The 23,087-nt window shown below is 40.9% G+C and overlaps 1 protein-coding gene across 8 annotated transcripts in view; it reads left to right on the top strand.

Annotated features, from left to right (window-relative positions):
* lyst (lysosomal trafficking regulator) overlaps positions 1-23,087 on the top strand; it is a 63,980-nt gene that overhangs the window by 107 nt on the left and 40,786 nt on the right. For 6 of the 8 annotated variants that reach the window (XM_058058298.1, XM_058058302.1, XM_058058301.1 and 3 more), the window contains exons 1-5: positions 574-995; positions 13,668-13,756; positions 16,849-17,047; positions 18,945-19,035; positions 19,982-22,076. In XM_058058298.1, coding sequence (XP_057914281.1) covers positions 915-995; positions 13,668-13,756; positions 16,849-17,047; positions 18,945-19,035; positions 19,982-22,076 — 2,555 coding nt within the window. In that variant the 5' untranslated portion in view covers positions 574-914. Of the gene's footprint in view, positions 1-573; positions 996-13,667; positions 13,757-16,848; positions 17,048-18,944; positions 19,036-19,981; positions 22,077-23,087 lie in introns of those variants that run through there. The other 2 variants (XM_058058299.1, XM_058058303.1) reach the window with 2 other exon arrangements.

Below are 23,087 nucleotides of genomic sequence, written 5' to 3' on the forward strand. Positions count from 1 at the left end.
GAAAACGGATGTCTAAACACCGTGGTAGTTCAGTGAACGCGAATAATTATGTACCCGCTTTTCAATGCTACACAAACTGTTCTGACAGCTGCCATATTAAACAGTACAATGCCTTCCAACCAGGATACGGCTAAACTCGACAAATGCTGTTGACATGAGTTAATATCAAAGAATATTTTCCGAAGTGATGCATTCAAAGCTGAAGTCCATCATATACTGCTACTCTACTGAATACGTGACTTATTTTATGAATATTATAGTTGGAAATATTGGATTTATTTACTGTCGTGTGATCAAGTTAGTGAGAACAAACCAGACATTGTCTAAACCGGATTTCAACATAAACGCCAATAAGCACTAATTAGTTCGTCTTCAAGGGCTAATTTTAATTGAATACAATTATTCCAGAGGTTTTATTGCGTTATTTATTTTTTCAATAGCTTAACATAAGCTTTGCATGACATGTGGGAGAAAAGCGTATACACCAAACACGAATCACCCGGGGTCCTTTATTTTGAAACATCCTGATCGGAAATGATGAGCCTGTTAACTACTGTTTCTTCATCTCCTGTCACAGCTTAGCTAGCTAGCAATGTAGCTAGTTTAATCGCTTATCCGTGTTATTTTGTCCATGCGGCTGTGCGTCACATATTGCGGACCCAAGACAGGAACAAATACGCCAGTGTCTTATCAATGTTTTTGTCAGCGAAGTCCGAACAACTAAAAGTGTCATGATGTTCCACTGCAGATGCTGAATGAAAAAGTGACGAGCAGCGAAGTGAAGCATGGATCTGCAATGAACGACGCAGGAAAACATTTGGGGATTTGGACGACGCCAGTCAGGGAACTTTGGGAAGATTTATTAGTTTTTTCCTGGCTTCCTGAACACCTTGATTGGCGTTGGCGTGGACGACATGGCCAGTCCACTGCAGAGCGACTTGTGCTATGCGTGGGAAAAGTACATGGACTGTAGGCTTCAAGGAGCAGATCTGCAGGTAGGTGCTGCATAAAACCCAACTCATTTCATATTTTCAGTTTCCTAATTTCCTGGAATGGGACGTTCACATGTCTAACAAGAGCTGATGACAGTATTCGATACACTCCTGAGGAATATTCAGTTGTAAAATATCACCCCCAGTTTATCAATTAGGCAAAGTCATGGACTTAAACCTCAGAATGTGTTCATGCATACTCAATTAAGAAGGTCTTATTGCCTGATTACAGGCTTATTTTGTCTCAGTGGTTTTTTGTGTGTTTTGCCCACAAAATAAGTAATAACATCTTTATTGTGATATCATCCAAATACTTGGATTCAGGGGTCTCAAACTCAATTTACCTGGAGGCCACTGGAGCTAGGGTCTGGGCGAGGCTGGGCCGCATCAGGTTTTCCCAAAAAAAACACATTTATTAAAAACTGGGAAAAAAATCAATTAAAAAAACTATCTTCAATGCTTTTGCTTCTGCTATACCCTACACTTTTTCAGTACTTTGGTTCCGGTTTTCCACACCAAAATATCTGATAAAACATTCTACTGTTCTCAAATATCTTAATTTTTATTTTTCTATACACAAAATGAGATTAAAAAAAAAAAAACAGAAAAATGAATAAACTTTGCTTTGGTTCCGATTTTCTACAAGAAAAGCTCTGATAAAACATTCCACTGTTCTCAAATATCTTCATTTTTATTTTTCTACACAAAATAAGATCAAGAATTAAAAAAAGAACAATCAATCAGTAATAAATAAATATAATAATAATAATAAAAGGGCAAATAATAAAAACTTAAGAAACCACATATAGTTGGTGGGTAGACAAATTATTTTTTTCAGATTAAAATGAACAAAGCATTATTAGAGCCCTGTAGACATGACAAAACACGACTATAGTCACATTTATACTCTTTTTATTTACAACATATTGCGCAACTGCAGGGTCTTGAGACACATGCTAACTCGCAAACTAGAGAGCTAGCGACCTAAACGGTAGCCTCCAAGTTATTTCCTTTAAACTTAAAAAGCCAAAAACTTACCACTTCCACACGGATAGGGAGGATAACTATTAACAGTTATTTAACCTTTAACATGAACATTAATCAAACGTAATAATTTTTTCTGGGTACATGATACCATACAGCATCCATATCAAACTTGCGCGGGCCGCACTAACATTAAACTTTCATATCAAGGCAGGGGCCTTAAACTAGTGTCCTGCGGGCCACATTTGAGACCCCTGCTTAAATTCCTTTCATAGAGATGCAGCTGAGGGTGGGTTCACACTTGTCATTTTGGGTTACACGCAGGCCAGGACCAACAGGACCGAGACCATTTGAGAGGTGAATCTTGCACAGTTGCCACCAAGTATCATTTTTTAAAGACTATTTGAAGAACTGTCACTATATTGTAGAACTTTGCAAGCACAAGCAAACAAACACCAATCCTATTTTTGTATGTTTTGCCGCAAAACTGGACTTTTTAGAATTAAAGGGAATCACACCACTTTAAAGCAATGAGAGGATTGTGTGTGTGCCAGTATTAATTATCATGTATAATCTTGTGGTGGGGGGGGGGGGGGGGGGGGGCAGGGTTAAAGCCCAGATTGAAGTCATGCAGCTCTTGTCATGCTATCACAGTGATCGGATTGAAACAAAATGATTCCCCAGTTAGCTCGGGACACGCCTCCAACGCTCCTCGGTGTCATTTTGATGCCGCACAACGCCAACAGTGAGTTACTGTGCTCGGGTCTAGACAGGTGCCTTCGCTCCTGAGCAAGATTTTTTTTGGCAGAAGAGATTGCTTCTTAAATCTGTCAGGATGCTGCGTCTCCTTCAGCAGACCTCCTGCTGTCAGGCACTCAGCAGCCCCATCACGAGACTGGGATTAGGCATCATATGATGTGATTTAACCATTATTTTATTTAACCATTTATTTTTTTAATTTTATCCAGTTTTCTCATCTCTCTTGTGTGAGCTGCTCTTTGAAGGCAGACCTGCTATAAAAGATAAAAAATAAAAAATAAATAAAATCTAAAGCCCACAGGGTCTCTACTCGCTTTGAACAAACACTACCTTTTGGTTCAGTCGCCATGCACATGTTAGTATGTCATGTTTGCTTGGTTTTTAACAGTTTTAACCCTGTAGCCTAAACGTAAAGCTGTTCACGAACAATTTGCAGTAGAGGCATAGCTTTGGCCTTTTTTGTAAGCCAATAAACTGTATTCAAAATGTGTCTTAAGTGCTTTTAACACTGAAAAATATGACTTTGAATATACCGAAAAGACAGATTTTCTTTTAACCTTCCTCTTGTGTTAGCTTTCTGGTATCATGTCTTATGTTAACGGGTCGGTTTTGACCCATGTATTAAATCAGCTATAAAATACACTAAAAACAATAAGTTACCATCAAATTTGGTTCTCATGTCTTGGTTACCTTCTTAGGCTTCCTCATCCATGAAAATGTTGGTTTTAATACTTTTGGTGTGGGCATGTAGGTCTTTTTTTGTCACTATACCCCTCCATTTCAATTTCCAAAAATGGTAAAATGAACCTCAAAAGAATCATATTAATAAATTGAATTCTTTTGTTACCTGGCTATTACTGAGAGCTATAGAACATATCTCTTAAATCAATTAGTTTTATTTATTTTCTCATTTTAGTATTAATCACTAAAGAAACATCTATGGTGTTCGGGTCAATTTTGACCCATAAATATTCATTCATTTTCTGCGGCTTTTTCCTCACGAGGGTCACGGGGGTGCTGGAGCCTATCCCAGCTGTCTTCGGGCGAGAGGCGGGGTACACCCTGGACTGGTCACCAGCCAATCACAGGGCACCCATAAATATTAATATCAAGAAAAGGTAGAAAAAGTTATTGTTTTCAGTTACAGAGCTTTAGTATAAACTGAAATCAAAAAGGGCGGCGCGGCGGTCGAGTGGTTAGCGCGCAGACCTCACAGCTAGGAGACCAGGGTTCAATTCCATCCTCGGCCATCTCTGTGTGGAGTTTGCATGTTCTCCCCGTGCATGCGTGGGTTTTCTCCAGGTACTCCGGTTTCCTCCCACATTCCAAAAACATGCTAGGTTAATTGGCGACTCCAAATTGTCCATAGGTATGAATGTGAGTGTGAATGGTTGTTTGTCTATATGTGCCCTGTGATTGGTTGGCTACCAGTCCAGGGTGTACCCCGCCTCTCGCCCGAAGACAGCTGGGATAGGCTCCAGCACCCCCGCGACCCTCGTGAGGAAAAAGCGGTAGAAAATGAATGAATGAAATGAAAAAGCAGAACAGGTCCAGATCTTGGTTCACTGTACTTCTTGCCATTCTTTCCATGATCCAAATTGTAAATGTGAAATCAGTCAAATGAGTGAATTCACCTCACACGTTTTTGTTGTTTTTCTGCTGGTATACTGGAAAAGCGGTCAAAATGAGAATCCCCTGAAGCTTACATGATGAGAAGAGGAGCTGGTTGTCATTGTGTTGGCTAATTGTACACTTATGATTTCAGTTTTGGCTCAAAATATTGCTTTACAGTCATATTATTATAACCGGGTCGAAACCGACCCCAACAATACAGTGGTCATAATTTCAACCAGACTATTTTAAAATGCAGTAAAAATTATTTTTTTAGTTTTATTTTGTTGAAATAGAGTTTCCTGACAAAGTAAATAAGCCTTGATGCAATAAACAAATGTTATGTGATTCTTTTCGTGCATTAAAATGTAAAACGGGTCGGTGCCGACCCCAACACAAGAAACATACATTTTGTTTTCTCGAAACATACATTTCTGCAGGGCACATATCGACAAACAACCATATACACTCACATTCATACCTATGGACAATTTAGAGCAAGGATTTTTCCACTTAGGGCCGTACAGGAAAATCGAAGGATGCAGGTGGCCATTTTATGTATTAAAAGATGTAAACACCAATCCTGTATGTGTGTTCATTGGGCTGATACTCTCGTACGAGATCACCGGTGATCGGCCGTAAGTGGGTTAGGCTGAGCAAATGATGTGCTCCTTTTCTGTGCTTTTTGTGCTGCAAAACTGCAGAAGCCCTGTCACAACTTCCTCTGTGCTTGTAAACCAACATGGTATCGATCGTGTGGGAGTTCTCACTGTTTCTGAGGAAAACATGTCACCAAATGCACTGCAAACATTCCCCAATAAGGGAAAAAAAACATTACACTTCAAACCTTGATGTCAAGGGCCCGGGGCTTGTTCTTATTGTCACAGCTAGGGCTGGGCGATATGGACCAAAACGCTGCTATATTTAGGTTGAATATCGATATATGATATATATCCCGATATATTTTTTTTCCACAAACTGACTTTCGACAAAAGTCCAAGCCCAATATGCATGCAAAATGTAAAGTATCTTATATAAAAACAGTGCTGAAGTAAAACTGATACAGTGTAAAACAAAAGTTAAATATAATTAAATCTTAAGTGCAATCATGCTGCACTCACAGTAGTCTCTTTGCAGCCGAATTAGCGCCGCTAACGCTAACATCTCACGTTCTCATGACAACAAACGGTAAACATGGTTGATACGGTCTTTATACAGCAACCTTTATACCGTCTTTTTTGCTGTTCATTCCTCCTCTGGATCTCGTGGTGGCAAAGGGATGCTCAAAGCTAAGAGCTACTCCCAAGTGTCAACAATGGTGCAAATGGCAAGCTCCAAACGTAACAAGATGAAAATCCATACCTGCACACTTTCTTAAGGGGTCGGTCTTGAGAAGCAGGAAGTTATCGGTATTGGTTTGAAAAAATTAGCAAGCTTTACTTTCACATCTTAGCTTTGTGTAATAGGCGACAAAGCAAATTCGTGTAATAAAGTATCTAATAACACAGCTTAATAACTAGGTCATTTTATTTAAAATTTTGGACTTTGGACTCTGATTTAGAGTCTCCAATAAAACGAACTTGAATGTGTTGTTTTGTTCATTTTGACACTCCAGTATTCAAAACCAGGAACCAAACTAGATGTTTGACCACTTCCTCTCTCAGTTTCTCACTGTGGATTTAATTCCCAGCACAGAAAAAAATCTTAAAATGGTCATTTTACTCCCAAATAATCAGATGTCCAAACAGGGAAGTTGCAAAGAATTTGGTAGACCAGAACAAAATTGTGGCTTTTGTGGTCACCTTTCACAATGCTTTCTGCGCAAAATAACAAACCATTATTTTAGCCTGAGAATACCAGGATGCCAGGCTCTCCTGATAGTCTCCCTAAGCTAAAAGCAACATAAAATAGTGTTTTCCGGCGCAAAGGCAAAAGGCCTCAGGCGTCGCTGAATCAAAATGTGAAGGCTGCTTTCCATGTCCACGTCTCACTGAATTTTGATGAGATGAATCGTTTTAGTGGAATTACTCTCTGGCCTGGAGCCAATCTTGAACCCAGGTGATATTACAAGTGAATGGTTGAGTTTTATAGTGGGTGAATGTGATGATGTTTCAAAAGAGTAAAGGAAGTGCTTTGAAGCATGTTTTTTTTTTCCTGTCTTTTCATACTTAAGACGCTAAAGCTTTGTAATCCCTGCTCGCTCTGCCTGAAGTCAGGCTATTAACTGGTGGAATTGTATTGTAGAATTGTATTAAAATGGATGGCAAATATATTAGCGATGCATCTCATATCACACATGACTAACGACGCAGTAGATTTCCATTTCTATGCTCGAGTACCTCGAAAAGGTTATTGTGGGCAAAAGCCGATAACTAGCTATGTGCAGGGCTGCTACTTTGGCTTTGTCAGTTTACTAACCCAGGCTCACATTGAGTGCTGAACAGCGCCAGTGCAGCCTCCGGAAACATTCGGAAACAAGACCGAAATCCCTGTTGTAGGGTGACATTTGCGGCATGTGGTGCAGAGCCGGCTACCAAGGCCGCACAGCACAACGGAACGAATCTGTTTGGGGTCTAGCTTGCTGAGGGTTTCCGCAACCAGAAGCGGAGCTTGCCGAGGGTCTACCAGAGTCAATGGGAGTGACATAATGTGGACTTGATCAGGACCGGAGCTGCACCGTAGTCCATGTGAGCCTGTCGTAAAGCTGACATTAAGGTCTGGTCATTTGTCTATGAAAAGTTACATAGCATTACGTTAGCTGAATATTTGAATTGGCCAGTCTAGTTTGGTTGCTGCTTCAGCGTTGGCTTAAGGTCGATGTCATTTTGCAATGTTGCATTGCGCCGACCGTTCATTCTTCCTACAGAATTTCAGCGCTGTCGAACACTGTCCATGCAGGGCTCGACAATAACGATGTACCGATGGCCCGGGGCAAGTTAAAACAAAATTCGGGCAAGTAAATCCAATCAGTGATATTCCCGTCGGGCAAATGCACTTTGAAATGCCATACTGCCAAGAGTTTTTTTTTTAAGCGGTTCTTGTTGGGTGTTGGTAACTGCGGACTGCGTAATTCCGGTGGTAATTTGCAAAACAATCCTTGCAAATCTTGAAATGGACCAATCAGAATCGTTTATTTAGACCGCGGCCCATAATCCACAGTCCGTGTTTTACCCACACCCGTTCTTGTTCGCGATCAACCAATCAGCGATCGTTTGACTAGGAAAACATCTATCATGGCATCCCTGCCAACATGGTCTAATTCTTCAACAACTTATGAAGGAAAACAGCAAAAAGTGATGAACCAGTGCCTCCTAAACAAGTATTTTATTAGCGGCAGCAAATCAAATGATGGCACAGGTGAGTGAATCACATTGCTGTGACAATTTGAAGTGGTCACAATGAAACACCACCCATTAGATCCAATACCAAGTGCTGATTTTGCACAAGCTACAAAATCTAGCGCTTCCATTTCTCTGTGTATTTTTCTCACCTTTGCTTCACAAATTATTGTTTGACCATTGAGCATTTTTGATCTGGATTAAAAACACTTTACTAGTACACAAATGTGTCTATTCAATAATGTTTCATTGTGGTGCACAACTTCTAAAAGGCAAAGTGCCTAGAAGTCTCTTGACAATCCAGATTTCCATGCAACGTCATGATCTATGTAGGAAAACAACCACAAGAAATGATAATCATTTCATCTTTATTTGAGATTCTCATGTGATGCCACAAAAATGAGATGATATCATTATGGCAGTCTTTTCATTTTACATGAAGCAAGTTCGGGCAAGTAGTTCTCACCTTAAGGATTCCCCATGGGAAAGTCATTTTTGTTTTTAATGTAGAGCCCTGCCATGGTTGAAATTAATTAACACAAAAGTTGCTACTTTGTTGGTATTTGCCAGCTTCTTCTTTGTTGGCGTTGTGCGGCCATTTTTTCCCGGTCAGCGGACTGGTTGTTCATCAAAATAAGGAATCAAAATTTTGAAAGATCCTGGGAGAATTGCAATAAATCTCGGTTCCCATCGATGTAGTATTCCTTGACTGATGAAATCCTAAGTTATTGAGCCTGGTGTAAAATATTGTATGTCACATTCTATTTCAGACATTAAGTTTATTGACTTTTTATTATCATAAAATACTTGAGATGCCCAGCTTAAGACATTTTCAAATGGCTTTTAATCTCCCTGCAAGTAATGTTTTACATTCATTAGTCTTCTGTGCAATTTTTGGAGTGCGGCCATGTAGAGTAGGACAGCATTTCTGATGTTCTCATTATGATTAATTATTATGTCTATGTATCTAAGCATTGCGGCGGTTAATTTGAATGTATTTGTGATAATTATGTGAATTGTTCTTGTGTATCACCCAAGCGGATGTGGAGCTGGACCACAGTGACCTCAATATAGCCTGCATGAATTGCTGATATGGTTTCCTCCATTGTCACAATAAATGAGACATGCACTTGATGATTGCAAATTAACATTATTTTAATGAAGATTATATGGTCTGCTAAGCTTGCTTTGAGAGTGTGTCCCTGTTGACCTGGTAAGAATTCCAAACAGTGTTAAGTCATGTGACAACAGTCTTGTCTGTTATTGGTCAGCAGTGGGTGCAAGAATGCAAACAGGAAGAAGGTTTGGGAGTAGTGAGCGATTCATTGTTTTCATTTATTTCCTTACTAAAGTTTAAGAACATACCTGAAACCTCAAACTCAACTGTCTATGCGTTTCATCCATTCATTTTTTTAATGTCGCTTATCCTAACTGGGGATCGCGGGTATGCTGGAGCCTATCCCAGGTGACTTTGGGCGAGAGGTGGGGTACACCCTGGACTGGTCACGGGGCACATACTGTATAGACAAACCATTCTCACCAATGAACCTAACATGTATGTCTTTGGAATGTGGGAGGAAATCAGAGAAAACATGCAAACTCCACACAGAGATACCAAGCGGAGATTCGAACCCAGGTCCTCCCCATCTCCTGACTGTGCCGCCTACATGCTAACCACTCGGTCCGCCGTGCAGCTTTATGGATAACTCATGAAACAGGGCTCTACATTAAAACCAAAATGACTTGCCCATGGGGAATCCTTAAGGTGAGAACTACTTGCCCGAACTTGCCCCATGTAAAATGAAAAGACTGCTATAATGATATCATCTAATTTTTGTGGCATCACATGAGAATCTCAAATAAAGATGAAATGATTATCATTTCTTGTGGTTGTTTTCCTACATAGATCATGACGTTGCATGGAAATCTGGATTGTCAAGAGACTTCTAGGCACTTTGCCTTTTAGAAGTTGTGCACCACAATGAAACATTATTGAATAGACACATTTGTGTACTAGTAAAGTGATCTAATCGGTGGTGTTTCATTGTGACCACTTCAAATTGTCACAGCAATGTGATTCACTCACCTGTGCCATCATTTGATTTGCTGCCGCTAATAAAATACTTGTTTAGGAGGCACTGGTTCATCACTTTTTGCTGTTTTCCTTCACAAGTTGTTCAAGAATTAGACCATGTTGGCAGGGACGCCATGATAGATGTTTTCCTAGTCAAACCATCGCTGATTGGTTGATCGGGTGTGGGTAAAACGCGGGCCGCGGACTACGGACTACGGACTACGGTCTAAATAAACAATTCTGATTGGTCCATTTCAAGATTTGCAAGGATTGGTTTGCAAATTACCACCAGAATTACGCAGTCCGTGTTTTACCAACACCCAACAAGAACCGCTTTTAAGAAAAAACTCAGTATGGCATTCCAATGCCCGACGGGAATATCACTGATTGGATTTACTTGCCTGAATTTTGTTTTAACTTGCCCCGGGCCATCGGTACATCGTTATTGTCGAGCCCTGTGAAATGTAAAAAACTCACATTTGAGAGGCTGAAATTAGGATAAAGTTTTTAATTGAAAAAGACAAATACAGTGTAGTTATTATGTATGGTTATTAATTAATCATTGACACATATATTAATTGTTATAGCTGTAGAAGATACTCGAGCACACAGCTGTATTCTTTTTGGACAGAACTTTGACCCGTTAACCACCTACTGTATGTTTGTCTGAAGCAGACATTTTCATTTCCTGCACATTGTTTGAACTTAGATAAGGGGCTGTGTGGCCACAAAAATGCTCCATTAAGGTAGCCGTTTGACATTTTACCTCAGTGCTCTCATCTCTGACTCATAGCTTGTGAGGAAATGCAAAACGTTAGGGGCTCCTCATGATGCTCATCACCCAAACATTAAATTAGATCTGACGCGATCGCAAACCGGGGTGGGGGGTGGAGGGGGGGATTACATAATCAACACTCCCACATCCTCTTGTCACGAGGACAGGATCACATCCCTTTCACTGCCTCACTGCACAGTTGTGGAGCGCTTAAGAGGATAGTCTGGAGCAGCCTGAGTGACTCAGCCAACTGACTCCCATGACCTGGCCTCCCGTGATGGTTAGTGTTAAAGACCCAGGTCACAGCAGTGGTGAACTAGTAGTGAAAGATAAAGCACCAGGGTCTTGAGACACATGCTAACTCGCAAACTAGAGAGCTAGCGACCTAATCGGTAGCCTTCAAGTTCATTCATTCATTCATTTTCTACCGCTTTTTCCTCACGAGGGTCGCGGGGGTGCTGGAGCCTATCCCAACTGTCTTTGGGCGAGAGGCGGGGTACACCCTGGACTGGTCGCCAGCCAATCACAGGGCACATATAGACAAACAACCATTCACACTCACCCATGGACAATTTGGTGTCACCAATTAACCTAGCATGTTTTTGGAATGTGGGAGGAAACCGCAGTACCCGGAGAAAACCCACGCATGCACGGGGAGAACATGCAAACTCCACACAGAGATGGCCGAGGGTGGAATCGAACCCTGGTCCTCCTAGCTGTGAGGTCTGCGCGCTAACCACTCGACCACCGTGCCGCCAGCCTTCAAGTTATTTCCTTTAAACTTAAATAGCCAAAAACTTACCACTTCCACACGGATAGGGAGGATAACTATTAACAGTTATTTAACCTTTAACATGAACATTAATCAAACTTAATCATTTTTTCTGGGTACATGATACCATACAGCATCCATATCAAACTTTAAACTTTCATATCAAGGCGGGGGCCTCAAACTAGTCTCCCACATTTGGCCCGCGGGCTGCGTGTTTGAGACCCCTGGTTTAAAGCACATATTGAAAGCCAACATTGTATTAACAAGGTCTTGCCAAGTCTTGTCATCTATTTTATTATAAGGTTGTATATAACTAATATATAACTAGTTTATGGAAATACATTCATTAATTGCATTCAAATTCTCAAGTCATGCACATCATGGCAAGATGGCAGACGGAGGCACAGTGTTTCAATGGATTGTTGTTTCGATTAGATTGTTGAATGGAACATTTAAGTACAGCAACAGCAGAAGTGTACTGTAGTAGCAGAAATTCTACTATATTTTGTAAAGTAAAAAAAATCCAAACCATGGTTTAGTTGCGTCAACTCCATTATTTCAAGACTTAATCAATCAAGAACGGTGCACAAATTCCATCATCCTTGTTTGGTGTGTCCAAACGATGTCCTCTCAAATGATATCCTATAATTTCCCAAACTGTATGGACACTTTTGGTAATCTCCTTTATCAAATCAGCATGCCCGGCTTGTACAGAACAAATGAATAAAATTGGATTAAAGCCACAGGTGGACAACCACAGCCTGGAATTTTTGCGTTATCGTGCGCCACTCATTTTCCTTTTCCGTTTGAGGAACTTGGCCACAACTGCTACACTGATAATCTACTGAGAGCATAAGCGTAGCAACGCTGGAGGGATTATTTATACATGTGATAACATTTCTAGCAACAATCCTCACAAGGGTCGCGGGGGTGCTGGGGTGCTATCTTTTTACTCATGTTTTAACTGTGTATTAACCAATGAATGTTGTATTTTGGTGTGTCTTCTATTCTGTTTACTTGCTTTATTTACCTTCATTCTTCTGTAAAGTGTCTTTGAGTATTTTGAAAAGCGCTATACAAATAAAATGTATTATTATTATTTATTATTATCTCAGTTGTCTTCGAGCGAGAGGCGGGGTACACCAGTCCAGCCAATCACAGGGCACATATAGACAAACAACCATTCACACTCACATTCATACCTATGGACAATTTGGAGTCGCCAATTAACCTAGCATGTTTTTTGGAATGTGGGAGGAAACCGGAGTACCCGGAGAAAACCCACGCATGCACGAGGAGAACATGCAAACTCAATGGAATCCTGGAATCAAACTCGGGTCTCCTAGCTATGTGGGCCACACACTAGCCCTTCTGGCAAGATGTAAAGCTTTATTTCCTGTCATTTCTGCACTCTTGCTGCTTTCATTTTCATATTATTTCATCCTGTTGCGTTTGTCTGTGTTGTTAGCCTGTCATCTCCTGTCTCTTATCCTCCACCCATTTCTTTATTTTGCTCTTCCCATCCTCTGTATGCGTACAATGTAGTCCATACCCACGTGATGCTGCCATCCCACCTTGCCACACACCTCCTATGGGTGACGTTTTCCCACCCGCTGCCTCTGCTTGACCCCGGTGAGTGTGGTGTGCACTAATTATCCAGCAGCACTTATGACGTGTGCATATATTTCAGTAATAATTGAATTTTTCCTTCCCCTCCCAACACGATTAAGTCAATGTTCTTTTGGAAACAAGACTTGCTTTTACAGTCGCAACACAGGAAGGAAGTTAACACAGATTCCACTGAGCAAATTAGTTTCACAAATATGTTACGCTTGCAAACAAGATTGTAACAATGTAAATGTATTTTAAAGGGATTATTTAAACCACTGTCAGTTTAGAGACTCATTTCATTCATGTCACACAGTGAAATATACCAACAATGTATTAAATTCATAACAATTTGGACGATTCTAGCTTACAGCTACTAAAAAACAAAACAAATTCGGTGTATGATAAAGTTAAAAAAAAAAACAGGTCTTAAGTTAATAGTGCTGAGGTCTGAAACCTGATGTATTAATGTATTAACACACTTACCTGGAAGTCAGATGACTTTCTATAAGGAATTTTACAGTTGTCCATAATTTATTTTTAATATTTGCCTGTCTGTATATGAGTTATAGAGACATGTCTGTCACATTGGGGTAATATATTGATGCTATATTATTTGTGGTTGTTGTATCATAAATTGACTTAATAATAACCCCCTGTGGTCAGGTAGTAGTGTGGTTTAGCGTGTCAGCTTTTCAATTCTGTCAAGAATAATATTTGTGTTATTCATGATGCTCCTCTAATTTCTCATCAGGTCACCCTCCAGAGTCTAGAGAATTTTCTGTGTCTCTTCCACTATGTGCAGCATCACCCTCATCACACTAAAGATGCACTGAAATTCTGGTAGGTGCTTTTGTTAGCCCCTGTTTACAATGAAATGTGTGATTTTGTTTTAAAAGGGGCGGCTTTTGTTTAAACCAGGGGTCTCAAACTCAATTTACTTGGGGGGCCACTGGAACTCGGGTCTGGGTGAGACTGGGCCGCATCAGGTTTTCCAAAAAAAAAAAAAACGCATTTATTAAATTTTTTTTTTTTTTTTAAACTTCGCTTTGGTTCCAATTTTCTACAAGAAAAGCTCTGATAAAACATTCCACTGTTCTCAAATATCTTACTTTTTATTTTTCTACACAAAATAAGATGAAAAATAAACAAATCAAGAATAAAGAAAATAAATCAATCAGTAATACATAAATATAGATAAATATATTTATAAAATAAATATAAATATAAATAAATATAATAATAATAATAAAACGGCAAATAATAAAAACTTAAGAAACCACATATAGTTGGTGGCTAGACAAATTATTTTTTCAGATTAAAATGAACAAAGCATTATTAGAGCCCTGTAGACATGACAAAACACGACTATAGTCGTTATACTCTTTTTTTATTTACAACATATTGCGCAACTGCAGGGTCTTGAGACACATGCTAACTCGCACACTAGAGAGCTAGCGACCTAAACGGTAGCCTTCAAGTTATTTCCTTTAAACTTAAATAGCCAAAAACTTACCACTTCCACACGGATAGGGAGGATAACTATTAACAGTTATTTAACCTTTAATATGAACATGAATCAAACGTAATAATTTTTTCTGGGTACATGATACCATACAGCATCCATATCAAACTTGCGTGGGCCGCACTAACATTAAACTTTCATATCAAGGCGGGGGCCTCAAACTAGTGTCCTGCGGGCCATATTTGGCCCGCGGGCCGTGTGTTTGAGACCCCTGGTTTAAAGCACATATTGAAAGCCAACATTGTATTAACAAGGTCTTGCCAAGTCTTGTCATCTATTTTATTAAAAGGTTGTATATAACTAGTATATAACTAGTTTACGGAAATACATTCATTAATTGCATTCAGATTCTCAAGTCATGCATCATGGCAAGATTAGATTAGATTAGATTCGATTAGATTGTTGAATAGATGTTTAAAAATTCAATACAATTGTGAAATATTCATATTGGGTCATATAAAGCATGCAAATGATCAACACCTCCATAATTGCCTTCTTTTTTTGTTTCGGAATAATAACTCATAATGTGGCAGGACAATTTGCTTTAAATACATGGTGACATGATGTCAATGAAACTGCATAGTCATGAAAAATGTACACGAAGAAGACATCTAATAAGATGATCGTCTTGGTTTTAGTGTTCAATCTAGACCTTTATGCACCACTGTGCATACATTTGTAGTGGAGAATTACAAATGGTTTTAGTGAATGTCTTATAGAGGTCCTCCGCAGGTCACTGGAAGCACGTCAGTATTCCCAAGGCCAGTCCCCTTGCCATGTGACATCACATGCTTTCATGTGATACGCTGATCTGCTGCGAATCTGGAAAGCCTCCATTTGAAATTCCAATTTAATGGAATTTGCGCTGCAGAACAGAAAATTCAGTTAGTAGTTGTGCAAGGAAGTATGCAGATACAGCCAGCAGTCGAGCTGCAGTCAAGCCTGGAATATGCACAAGATGACTGGAAGGAAACGGTTAAGCCCACTAATGTCTGGTAAGACTACATCATTTTAGTCTTAAATGGACAGACATTAGCTGTATTGTTGGAAATGTGCTTGTGGTGCGGATCATTTTAACCATCGGGTTGTTGTTGTTAGGTTGCTGTAAGGAATTTATTCATACGAGAATGACTGCAACACTTAGGAGAGAAAACTATTCAGTGTCTAGTTGTCGTCTTATAAACGATGCTGCTCTCGAACAGCATCGAGATGTGCAGTGTGTGTCTCATGTTGATGCCACCCCTTACAGTTAGAGTTGCAGTGCTGGATGTGTTTAGACCAGGGGTCTCAAACTCAATTTACCTGGGGGCCACTGGAGGTAGGGTCTGGGCAAGGCTGGGCCGCATCAGGTTTTCCAAAAAAAAAAAAAACGCATTTATTAAAAACAGAAAAATATACAAACTTTTTTCAGTGCTTTGGTTCTGATTTTCTACAATAAAAGCTCTGATAAAACATTCCACTGATCTCAAATATCCTAATTTTTATTTTTCTGCACAAAGTAAAATAAAAAATAAATAAACAAATCAAGAATAAAGAAAATCAATCAATTAGTAATAAATAAATATAATAATAATAATAAAACGGCAAATAATTAAAACTTAAGAAACCACATATAGTTGGTGGGTAGACAAATTATTTTTTCAGATTAAAATGATCAAAGCTTTATTAGAGCCCTGTAGACATGACAAAACACGACTATAGTCACATTTATACTCTTTTTATTTACAACATATTGTGCAACTGCAGGGTCTTGAGACACATGCTAACTCGCAAACTAGAGAGCTAGCGACCTAAACGGTAGCCTTCAAGTTATTTCCTTTAAACTTAAATAGCCAAAAACATACCACTTCCACACGGATAGGGAGGATAACTATTAACAGTTATTTAACTTTTAACATGAACATTAAGATTAAGATATGCCTTACATACATTAATCAAACGTAGTAATTTTTCTGGGTACATGATACCATACAGCATCCATATCAAACTTGCGCGGGCCGCACTAACATTAAACTTTCATATCAAGGCGGGGGCCTCAAACTAGTGTCCTGCGGGCCACATTTGGCCCGCAGGCCGCGCGTTTGAGACCCCTGATTTATTCATTCATTGTTGAAAAACCACAATAGTGCAGGGTTGTGATGAGGGATGATTGTAGTAATTTATTTCTGTCCAAACCACTGTATGAGTTGCTGCCACCAATATTATTCAAGCATGAATAAAGACCTGTCAACCTTGAGGAAATGATACCTCTCACGCCCCCTCTGACGCCACACCGCGCCTTGCCACACCATTGGAGAAGCACTCTCTTATGTGATTGGAAATGCGCTACATGTTTTCTGTACAGTCATGGTAGGCAAGCTGATTTACATCACAGCATTATTGTCGATCTCTCTTCTTTCTCTTCTTATAGCTCAGACATGAGTGGGGCCAGTAACACCCTGGCAAGGGAGTTCCTGACTGACGTACATCAGCTATGCAGCGCGGTGGCTCAGAGAGCGGAGGCACGGGAGGAAGATGAGGAGGAAAGTCATATGGTTGCACTTGGAGAGTACCTGGTCAGAGGAAGGGGATTCCTGTTGCTGAGCACCTTGGATTCCATCATTGACCAGGTGAGGATGCATCATTGTTAGAAATGAATGACATCATATTGCTATTGACCTCTTCATATGTCCCAGCCTTACCCAGGCTTCCTCACTAGAATGCTTTTATTGTGAAATGGCTCGTCAACAGACCATGTAAGCAGGATGTAGGACTACATATGAAATAAACCAGGGGTCTCAAACATGCGGCCCGCGGGCCAAATGTGGCCCGCAGGACACTAGTTTGATGTGAAAGTTTAATGTTAGTGCGGCCCGCGCAAGTTTGATACTGGATGCTGTATGGTATCATGTACCCAGAAAAAATTATTACGTTTGATTAATGTTCATGTTAAAGGTTAAATAACTGTTAATAGTTATCCTCCCTATCCGTGTGGAAGTGGTAAGTTTTTGGCTATTAAAGTTTAAAGGAAATAACTTGAAGGCTACCGTTTAGGTCGCTAGCTCTCTAGTTTGCGAGTTAGCATGTGTCTCAAGACCCTGCAGTTGCGCAATATGTTGTAAATAAAAAAAGTATAAATGTGACTATAGTCGTGTTTTGTCATGTCTACAGGGCTCTAATAATGCTTTGTTAATTTTAATCTGAAAAAAACAATTTGTCTACCCACTAACTATATGTGGTTTCTTAAGTTTTTATTATTTGCCGTTTTATTATTATTATATTTATTTATTTATTTATTACTGATCGATTGATTTTCTTTATTGTTGATTTGTTTATTTATTTTTCATCTTATTTTGTGCAGAAATAAAAATAAAATAAAAAAGTAAGATATTTGAGACCAGTGGAATGTTTTATCAGAGCTTTTCTTGTAGAAAATTGGAACCAAAGCAAATTTTTTAAAAAAATTTTTGTTTTTAATAAATGCGTTTTTTTTTTTTTTTTTTTTGGAAAACCTGATGCCCCCAAGTAAATTGAGTTTGAGACCCCTGAAATAAACTGTTGTTACAAAACCATGCTCGATCATCAGTTCATAGTTCACCATTGTTTTACAGATAGCTTTAAAGCAATCTGCGACTTAAAAGTCCACTGTTGTACAAAATAATATTGTAGCAAAAATAGATGTCCATAGAACCTGTTTTAGACCACCAAAATCCATCATCCCCCTCATTTGTTTGCTTCACTTCATATTTTTTTTTCATGACATGGACATGGCAGGACATGACCCTCCTCTGACCCTCCCCTGGCTAGATGAACCTGCCAAATGTTTACACCCACCACTTCATGGAGGAAAGCTTTAAAATAAAGAGTTATGTGTTTTTCCTCAGCGAAGAGGCTAAGCTTGGATGTGTCCATGCGTGTGTAAAAAGTCTGTCTAAGACAGAAATTAATGCACATCAATAGCATTAAAGCATCAAGGCAACATTTTGGCCAATACACTTTAATACACTCGTGTGGGTCCTCTGTGATTTGTTTTGAATTGTTGAAAAATACTATCATATGGAACCTTTTTAAAACTCACAGATTTTGACAGTGATTGTATGACATGTTTTTACCTGCAAGCCCATTAATGTTAATTGACAGTTGAAGAAGTTGGAGAAGAAAATTGTTTTTAATTAGCACTTGAAGGAGTTGGTTCTCTCTGCTGTGAGGAATGCTTTAGGTAGACATGCAAGACTGTCATGTAGACGCAACATTGTTTCCTCGCACAACTGCACCGGGTATTTACAATAAAAAAAAATGTCGCACAAAAACATACTTGGTTGATGTCTGGTTTGAAAAATCTTTCCTAAAAATAGAATTTTACTTCACAATTTAATCTTGGTTTTTTTTTTGATGAAAAGCAAGTGAACATCGGTGTTTCAGTATGTCTCAGTGGGTGTGTCTTAGTGTGACATCAGAGTGCGACCAAAAGGATGAGGAGAAGGGAGGCTTTCGAGGTAACCCTTGTGTGTTTTCTCGCACTCGAAGGAGTTGACGTGCCGAGAGGAGCTGCTCACTTTGCTGCTGTCGCTACTCCCTCTGGTTTGGAAGATCCCTGTACAGGAAGAAAAAGCGCCAGGTTTGTCCTTGTTTTGAAGTTCAGTATTTCTTTCTGTTGTAAATGCATTTTACTGTTTTTATTTTTTTTAGCTAACTGTAACATAGTTTTTTTAACGATGAACGCGTATTACAATCCATTTGTTTCAGTAAAGGTTTTTTTTCGGTCATGTTTGTTTAGCTAAGCAGCTCGTGTAGTTTTACATATAGTGGCGCTGCATTATGCACATTGAAATACGATTAGTCTTCATGATGGATTTATGTGTTTAATGGTGCTGCAAACATTTTTTATGTTTAAAACACTTTAAATTCAAATTCTGAGAAAAAGAGGCTTACAGAGGCTTTTGACCTTTGGATGACACTGGTATTTGGTACTGAACTGATGCTCCTCTCTGACATGGACGCTAGACATTTTTTCCTTTAATTAATTTGTACAGGGGCGGCACGGCGGTCTAGTGGTTAGCACACAGACCTCACAGCTAGGAGACCAGGGTTCAATTCCACCCTCGGCCATCTCTATGTGGAGTTTGCATGTTCTCCCCGTGCATGCGTGGGTTTTCTCCGGGTACTCCGGTTTCCTCCCACATTCCAAAAACATGCTAGGTTAATTGGCGACTCCAAATTGTCCATAGGTATGAATGTGAGTGTGAATGGTTGTTTGTCTATGTGTGCCCTGTGATTGGCTGGCGACCGGTCCAGGGTGGCCCAGAGACAGCTGGGATGGGCTCCAGCATCCCCCGTAACCCTCGTGAGGATAAGAGGTGGAAAATGAATGAATTAATGAATAATTTGTACTGATGTTGGTCTGTGAGAACCCCGAGCTTTGTTTTCTCATCTAACACATGAAGTGCATTATGGAATCTTAGAACCTCAAAGCCAAAATAAAACTGTATGCAATTATGATGATATCAGTCAAACGAGTATGTATTTCCAGAAAACTCACAGATAGTATTTCTTCATGTCGACAGATTTCACCCTGCCTTCTCTATTAGAAGTGTTCCTCAGCCGGGAGGTCAAATCCGTGCCTCTCAGAGCAGGACAAAAGACTGGGATAGATGAACAGGAATCTGGAAAGAGGCCACGTGCTGGCAGCGGCACCTGGAAATCGAGGAGGTCACGCAGAACATCGCAGAGATACTCCATAAAGGATGCTCGTCGCTCCCAAGTTTCTACCTCAGATTCCGAAGCCAACACTGAAGACAAGGCAGTCGCAGGTGGATCAAGGAGCAGAAGGACACATGGCTCCAGCATCCGGGTAAGCTGTCAGCATCATCGTTTAGAAGCCACGCAGTCAACAGCCACAGCAACCACCAACACAGAGACCATGAGTGCACCGTACCCTCATCCCAGGGTCCACGGATCACAGACGATGGACACTGAAACCCTAACGGACCCAGCTGCCATGTCAATCTTCAACCGCATGGAGAACTCCCCCTTTGATTTGTGTTACGTCTTACTTTCATTGTTGGAAAAAGTGTGCAAGTTTGATATGAGCATCAATCACAATCCCGGCCTGGCAGTCAGTGTTGTACCCACTCTCACTGAGATCCTGACTGAGTTTGGAGATTGTTGTGGTCCAGGTGGGGGCGGTGGAATGGGCGCGGAGGAGCTTGCTGGGGGATGGACAGAAGAACCCATCGCACTGGTTCAGAGGATGCTTTTACGCACTATTTTGCATCTGATGTCAGTTGATGTCAGTCAAAGTGAAACCCTCCCAGATAGCCTGAGACGTAGCCTGACCGATCTGCTACGAGCTACACTAAAAATACGAAGCTGTCTAGACCGGCAGACAAATCCATTTGCTCCTCGACCAAAGAAGACCCTGCAGGAAGTCCAAGATGATTTCTCCTTTTCGCGTTTTCGCCACAGAGCTCTGCTGTTGCCCGAGCTTCTCGAAGGTGTACTGCAAGTTCTTCTGGGTTGCCTGCAGGCCTCCACACCCAACCCGTTTTTCTTTAGCCAAGCACTAGACCTCATCCATGAATTTGTCCAACACCGTGGTCTGGAGCTCTTTGAAGCTACGGTGCTGCGGTTGGAGGAACTTGGGAGAGCCAAGGATTCAGAAGTAGGAGGCGAGGCTGCAGAGAGGCTACGAGGTCTGATTGCAGGGGTCTTCAAGATCATCAGCGCTGTCAAGAAAGCAAAGTCGGAGCAGCTGCATCAGTCCGTGTGCGCTCGACGACGTCACCGTCGCTGTGAATATTCCCACTTCCTGCATCATCACAGAGATCTGTCGGGTTTGCCGGTCTCCGCTTTTAAGAAGGCTGCCCGGCGCAACCCTTTTGAGGAGGACGGTGAAGGGAAGGAAGGGACGGAGGGGGATGCGGTGCGTTACCCCGAGCGCTGCTGCTGCTTAGCTGCCTGTGCTCACCAATGTCTGCGGCTCCTGCAGCGTTTGTCGCCTAATGGACCAGCTGTGTTGCAGGTTCTGGCCGGGGTGCAGGCTGTTGGTATTTGCTGTTGCATGGACCCACGTTCTGTAATAAGACCACTGTTGGATGCCTTCCAAGCGCCGGGTCTGCGTAGTTATCAGTCTCATGTTCTGAGCGTTCTGGGCAGACTGATCCTAGACCAGCTTGGTGGGGGACAGCCCTCAGAGAGAGCGAAGCTTGCTTCGTGTAACATTTGCACTCTGGACCAGAGTCAGTTGCCAGGCCTGGAGGAGACATTGCAACATGGGGAAACGTCAGCTCTGTCCACTAGCCTGTGCTACCACTCCCAGGGGATCCTGCCGAGTGGAGGCAGCGCGGAGGACATGCTGTGGAAGTGGGACGCTCTCGAGGCTTACCAAGAACTAGTGTTTGGAGAGGATCGACAGCTGAGCCAGCAGGTCGCGGGTCATGTGTGCCACCTGACACTACGCGGTAACGCTGTAGTGCAGTGGCAGCTCTACACGCACATCTTCAACCCTGTGCTGCAGCGAGGGGTAGAGCTAGCCCACCATGCACAACAGCTTGGGGTTTCCACAGTTTGCACCCAGGTCTGCAGCTACCACACTCAGTGCCTGCCTGTGGAGGTACTACTCATATACCTGCAAGCGTTACCTGCACTACTGAAATCCAGGTAAGCTTTGTGTTGTATGTTGTTGCTCTGTCTGTATCATATTATCTTTATTACTTTTAGTTTTATATTGATCTTTTAGTAATCCGAAATGTTTTAAGATTTAAACTTCAGCAAGTTAAATGCTTGACTATTTTTCCATTGGTGCTGATTGGGAAATGCATCACTCAAGAAATTGATACGTCCTTCTCTTTATTATCACACGTAGATGACATATCAGCCTTTTCATTGAATTCACTCAGATTGTCATTAGATCGGTCCGACTGCGTCATTGCTAATTGATGCTAATCAATAATTTAGCCCGGCTTTGTGGGTGGCAGGTGACCTGACTATGGATGGCCTACATTATGTAACAACAAGTACAGTAGTAAAGCTTCCGTAAAATCAACTTAGTGCTGTGTGACTTGTTTGGATGATGAAATTCTGAATTGCGTTAGTGCCTTTTTATAAAAACATGACTCTGAGGTAACTTTTGAGTATAATTTGTTAGAGAATCTTCTCAGCGTGTTATTTTTAGAAAGACTGCATCTACCTGAAACTGGAAAACCGACTCTAGAATGGCACAATAACCACGTTTACATGAGGAGTTTTTCTCTTTCCGAATTGAATCTTTCCGAATGACCTTTCCAAAAACAATGGTATACATGGAAAGGAATATTCCAATCTCTTGTCTACATGCGCCGCTGTAATCAAACAGAATAGTCAATGGGGCATGCCCAGTAAAACGTAAACACCAACATCACGTGATACCAGCTTCCCCGAATGTTTCTTTCACTTGTTGGAATAACTCCGTATTGAGAGTTTTTCGGGGCGGTCGAGTGGTTTGCGCGCAGACCTCACAGCTAGGAGACGAGGGTTCAATTCCACCCTCGGCCATCTCAGTGTGGAGTTTGCATGTTCTCCCCGTGCATGCGTGGTTTTTTTCCGGGTACTCCGGTTTCCTCCCACATTCCAAAAACATGCTAGGTTATTTGGTGACTCCAAATTGTCCATAGGTATGAATGTGAGTGTGAA

Source organism: Doryrhamphus excisus, chromosome 20 (genome assembly GCF_030265055.1).
Source record: "Doryrhamphus excisus isolate RoL2022-K1 chromosome 20, RoL_Dexc_1.0, whole genome shotgun sequence".
Classification (NCBI taxonomy): Eukaryota; Metazoa; Chordata; class Actinopteri; order Syngnathiformes; family Syngnathidae; genus Doryrhamphus; species Doryrhamphus excisus.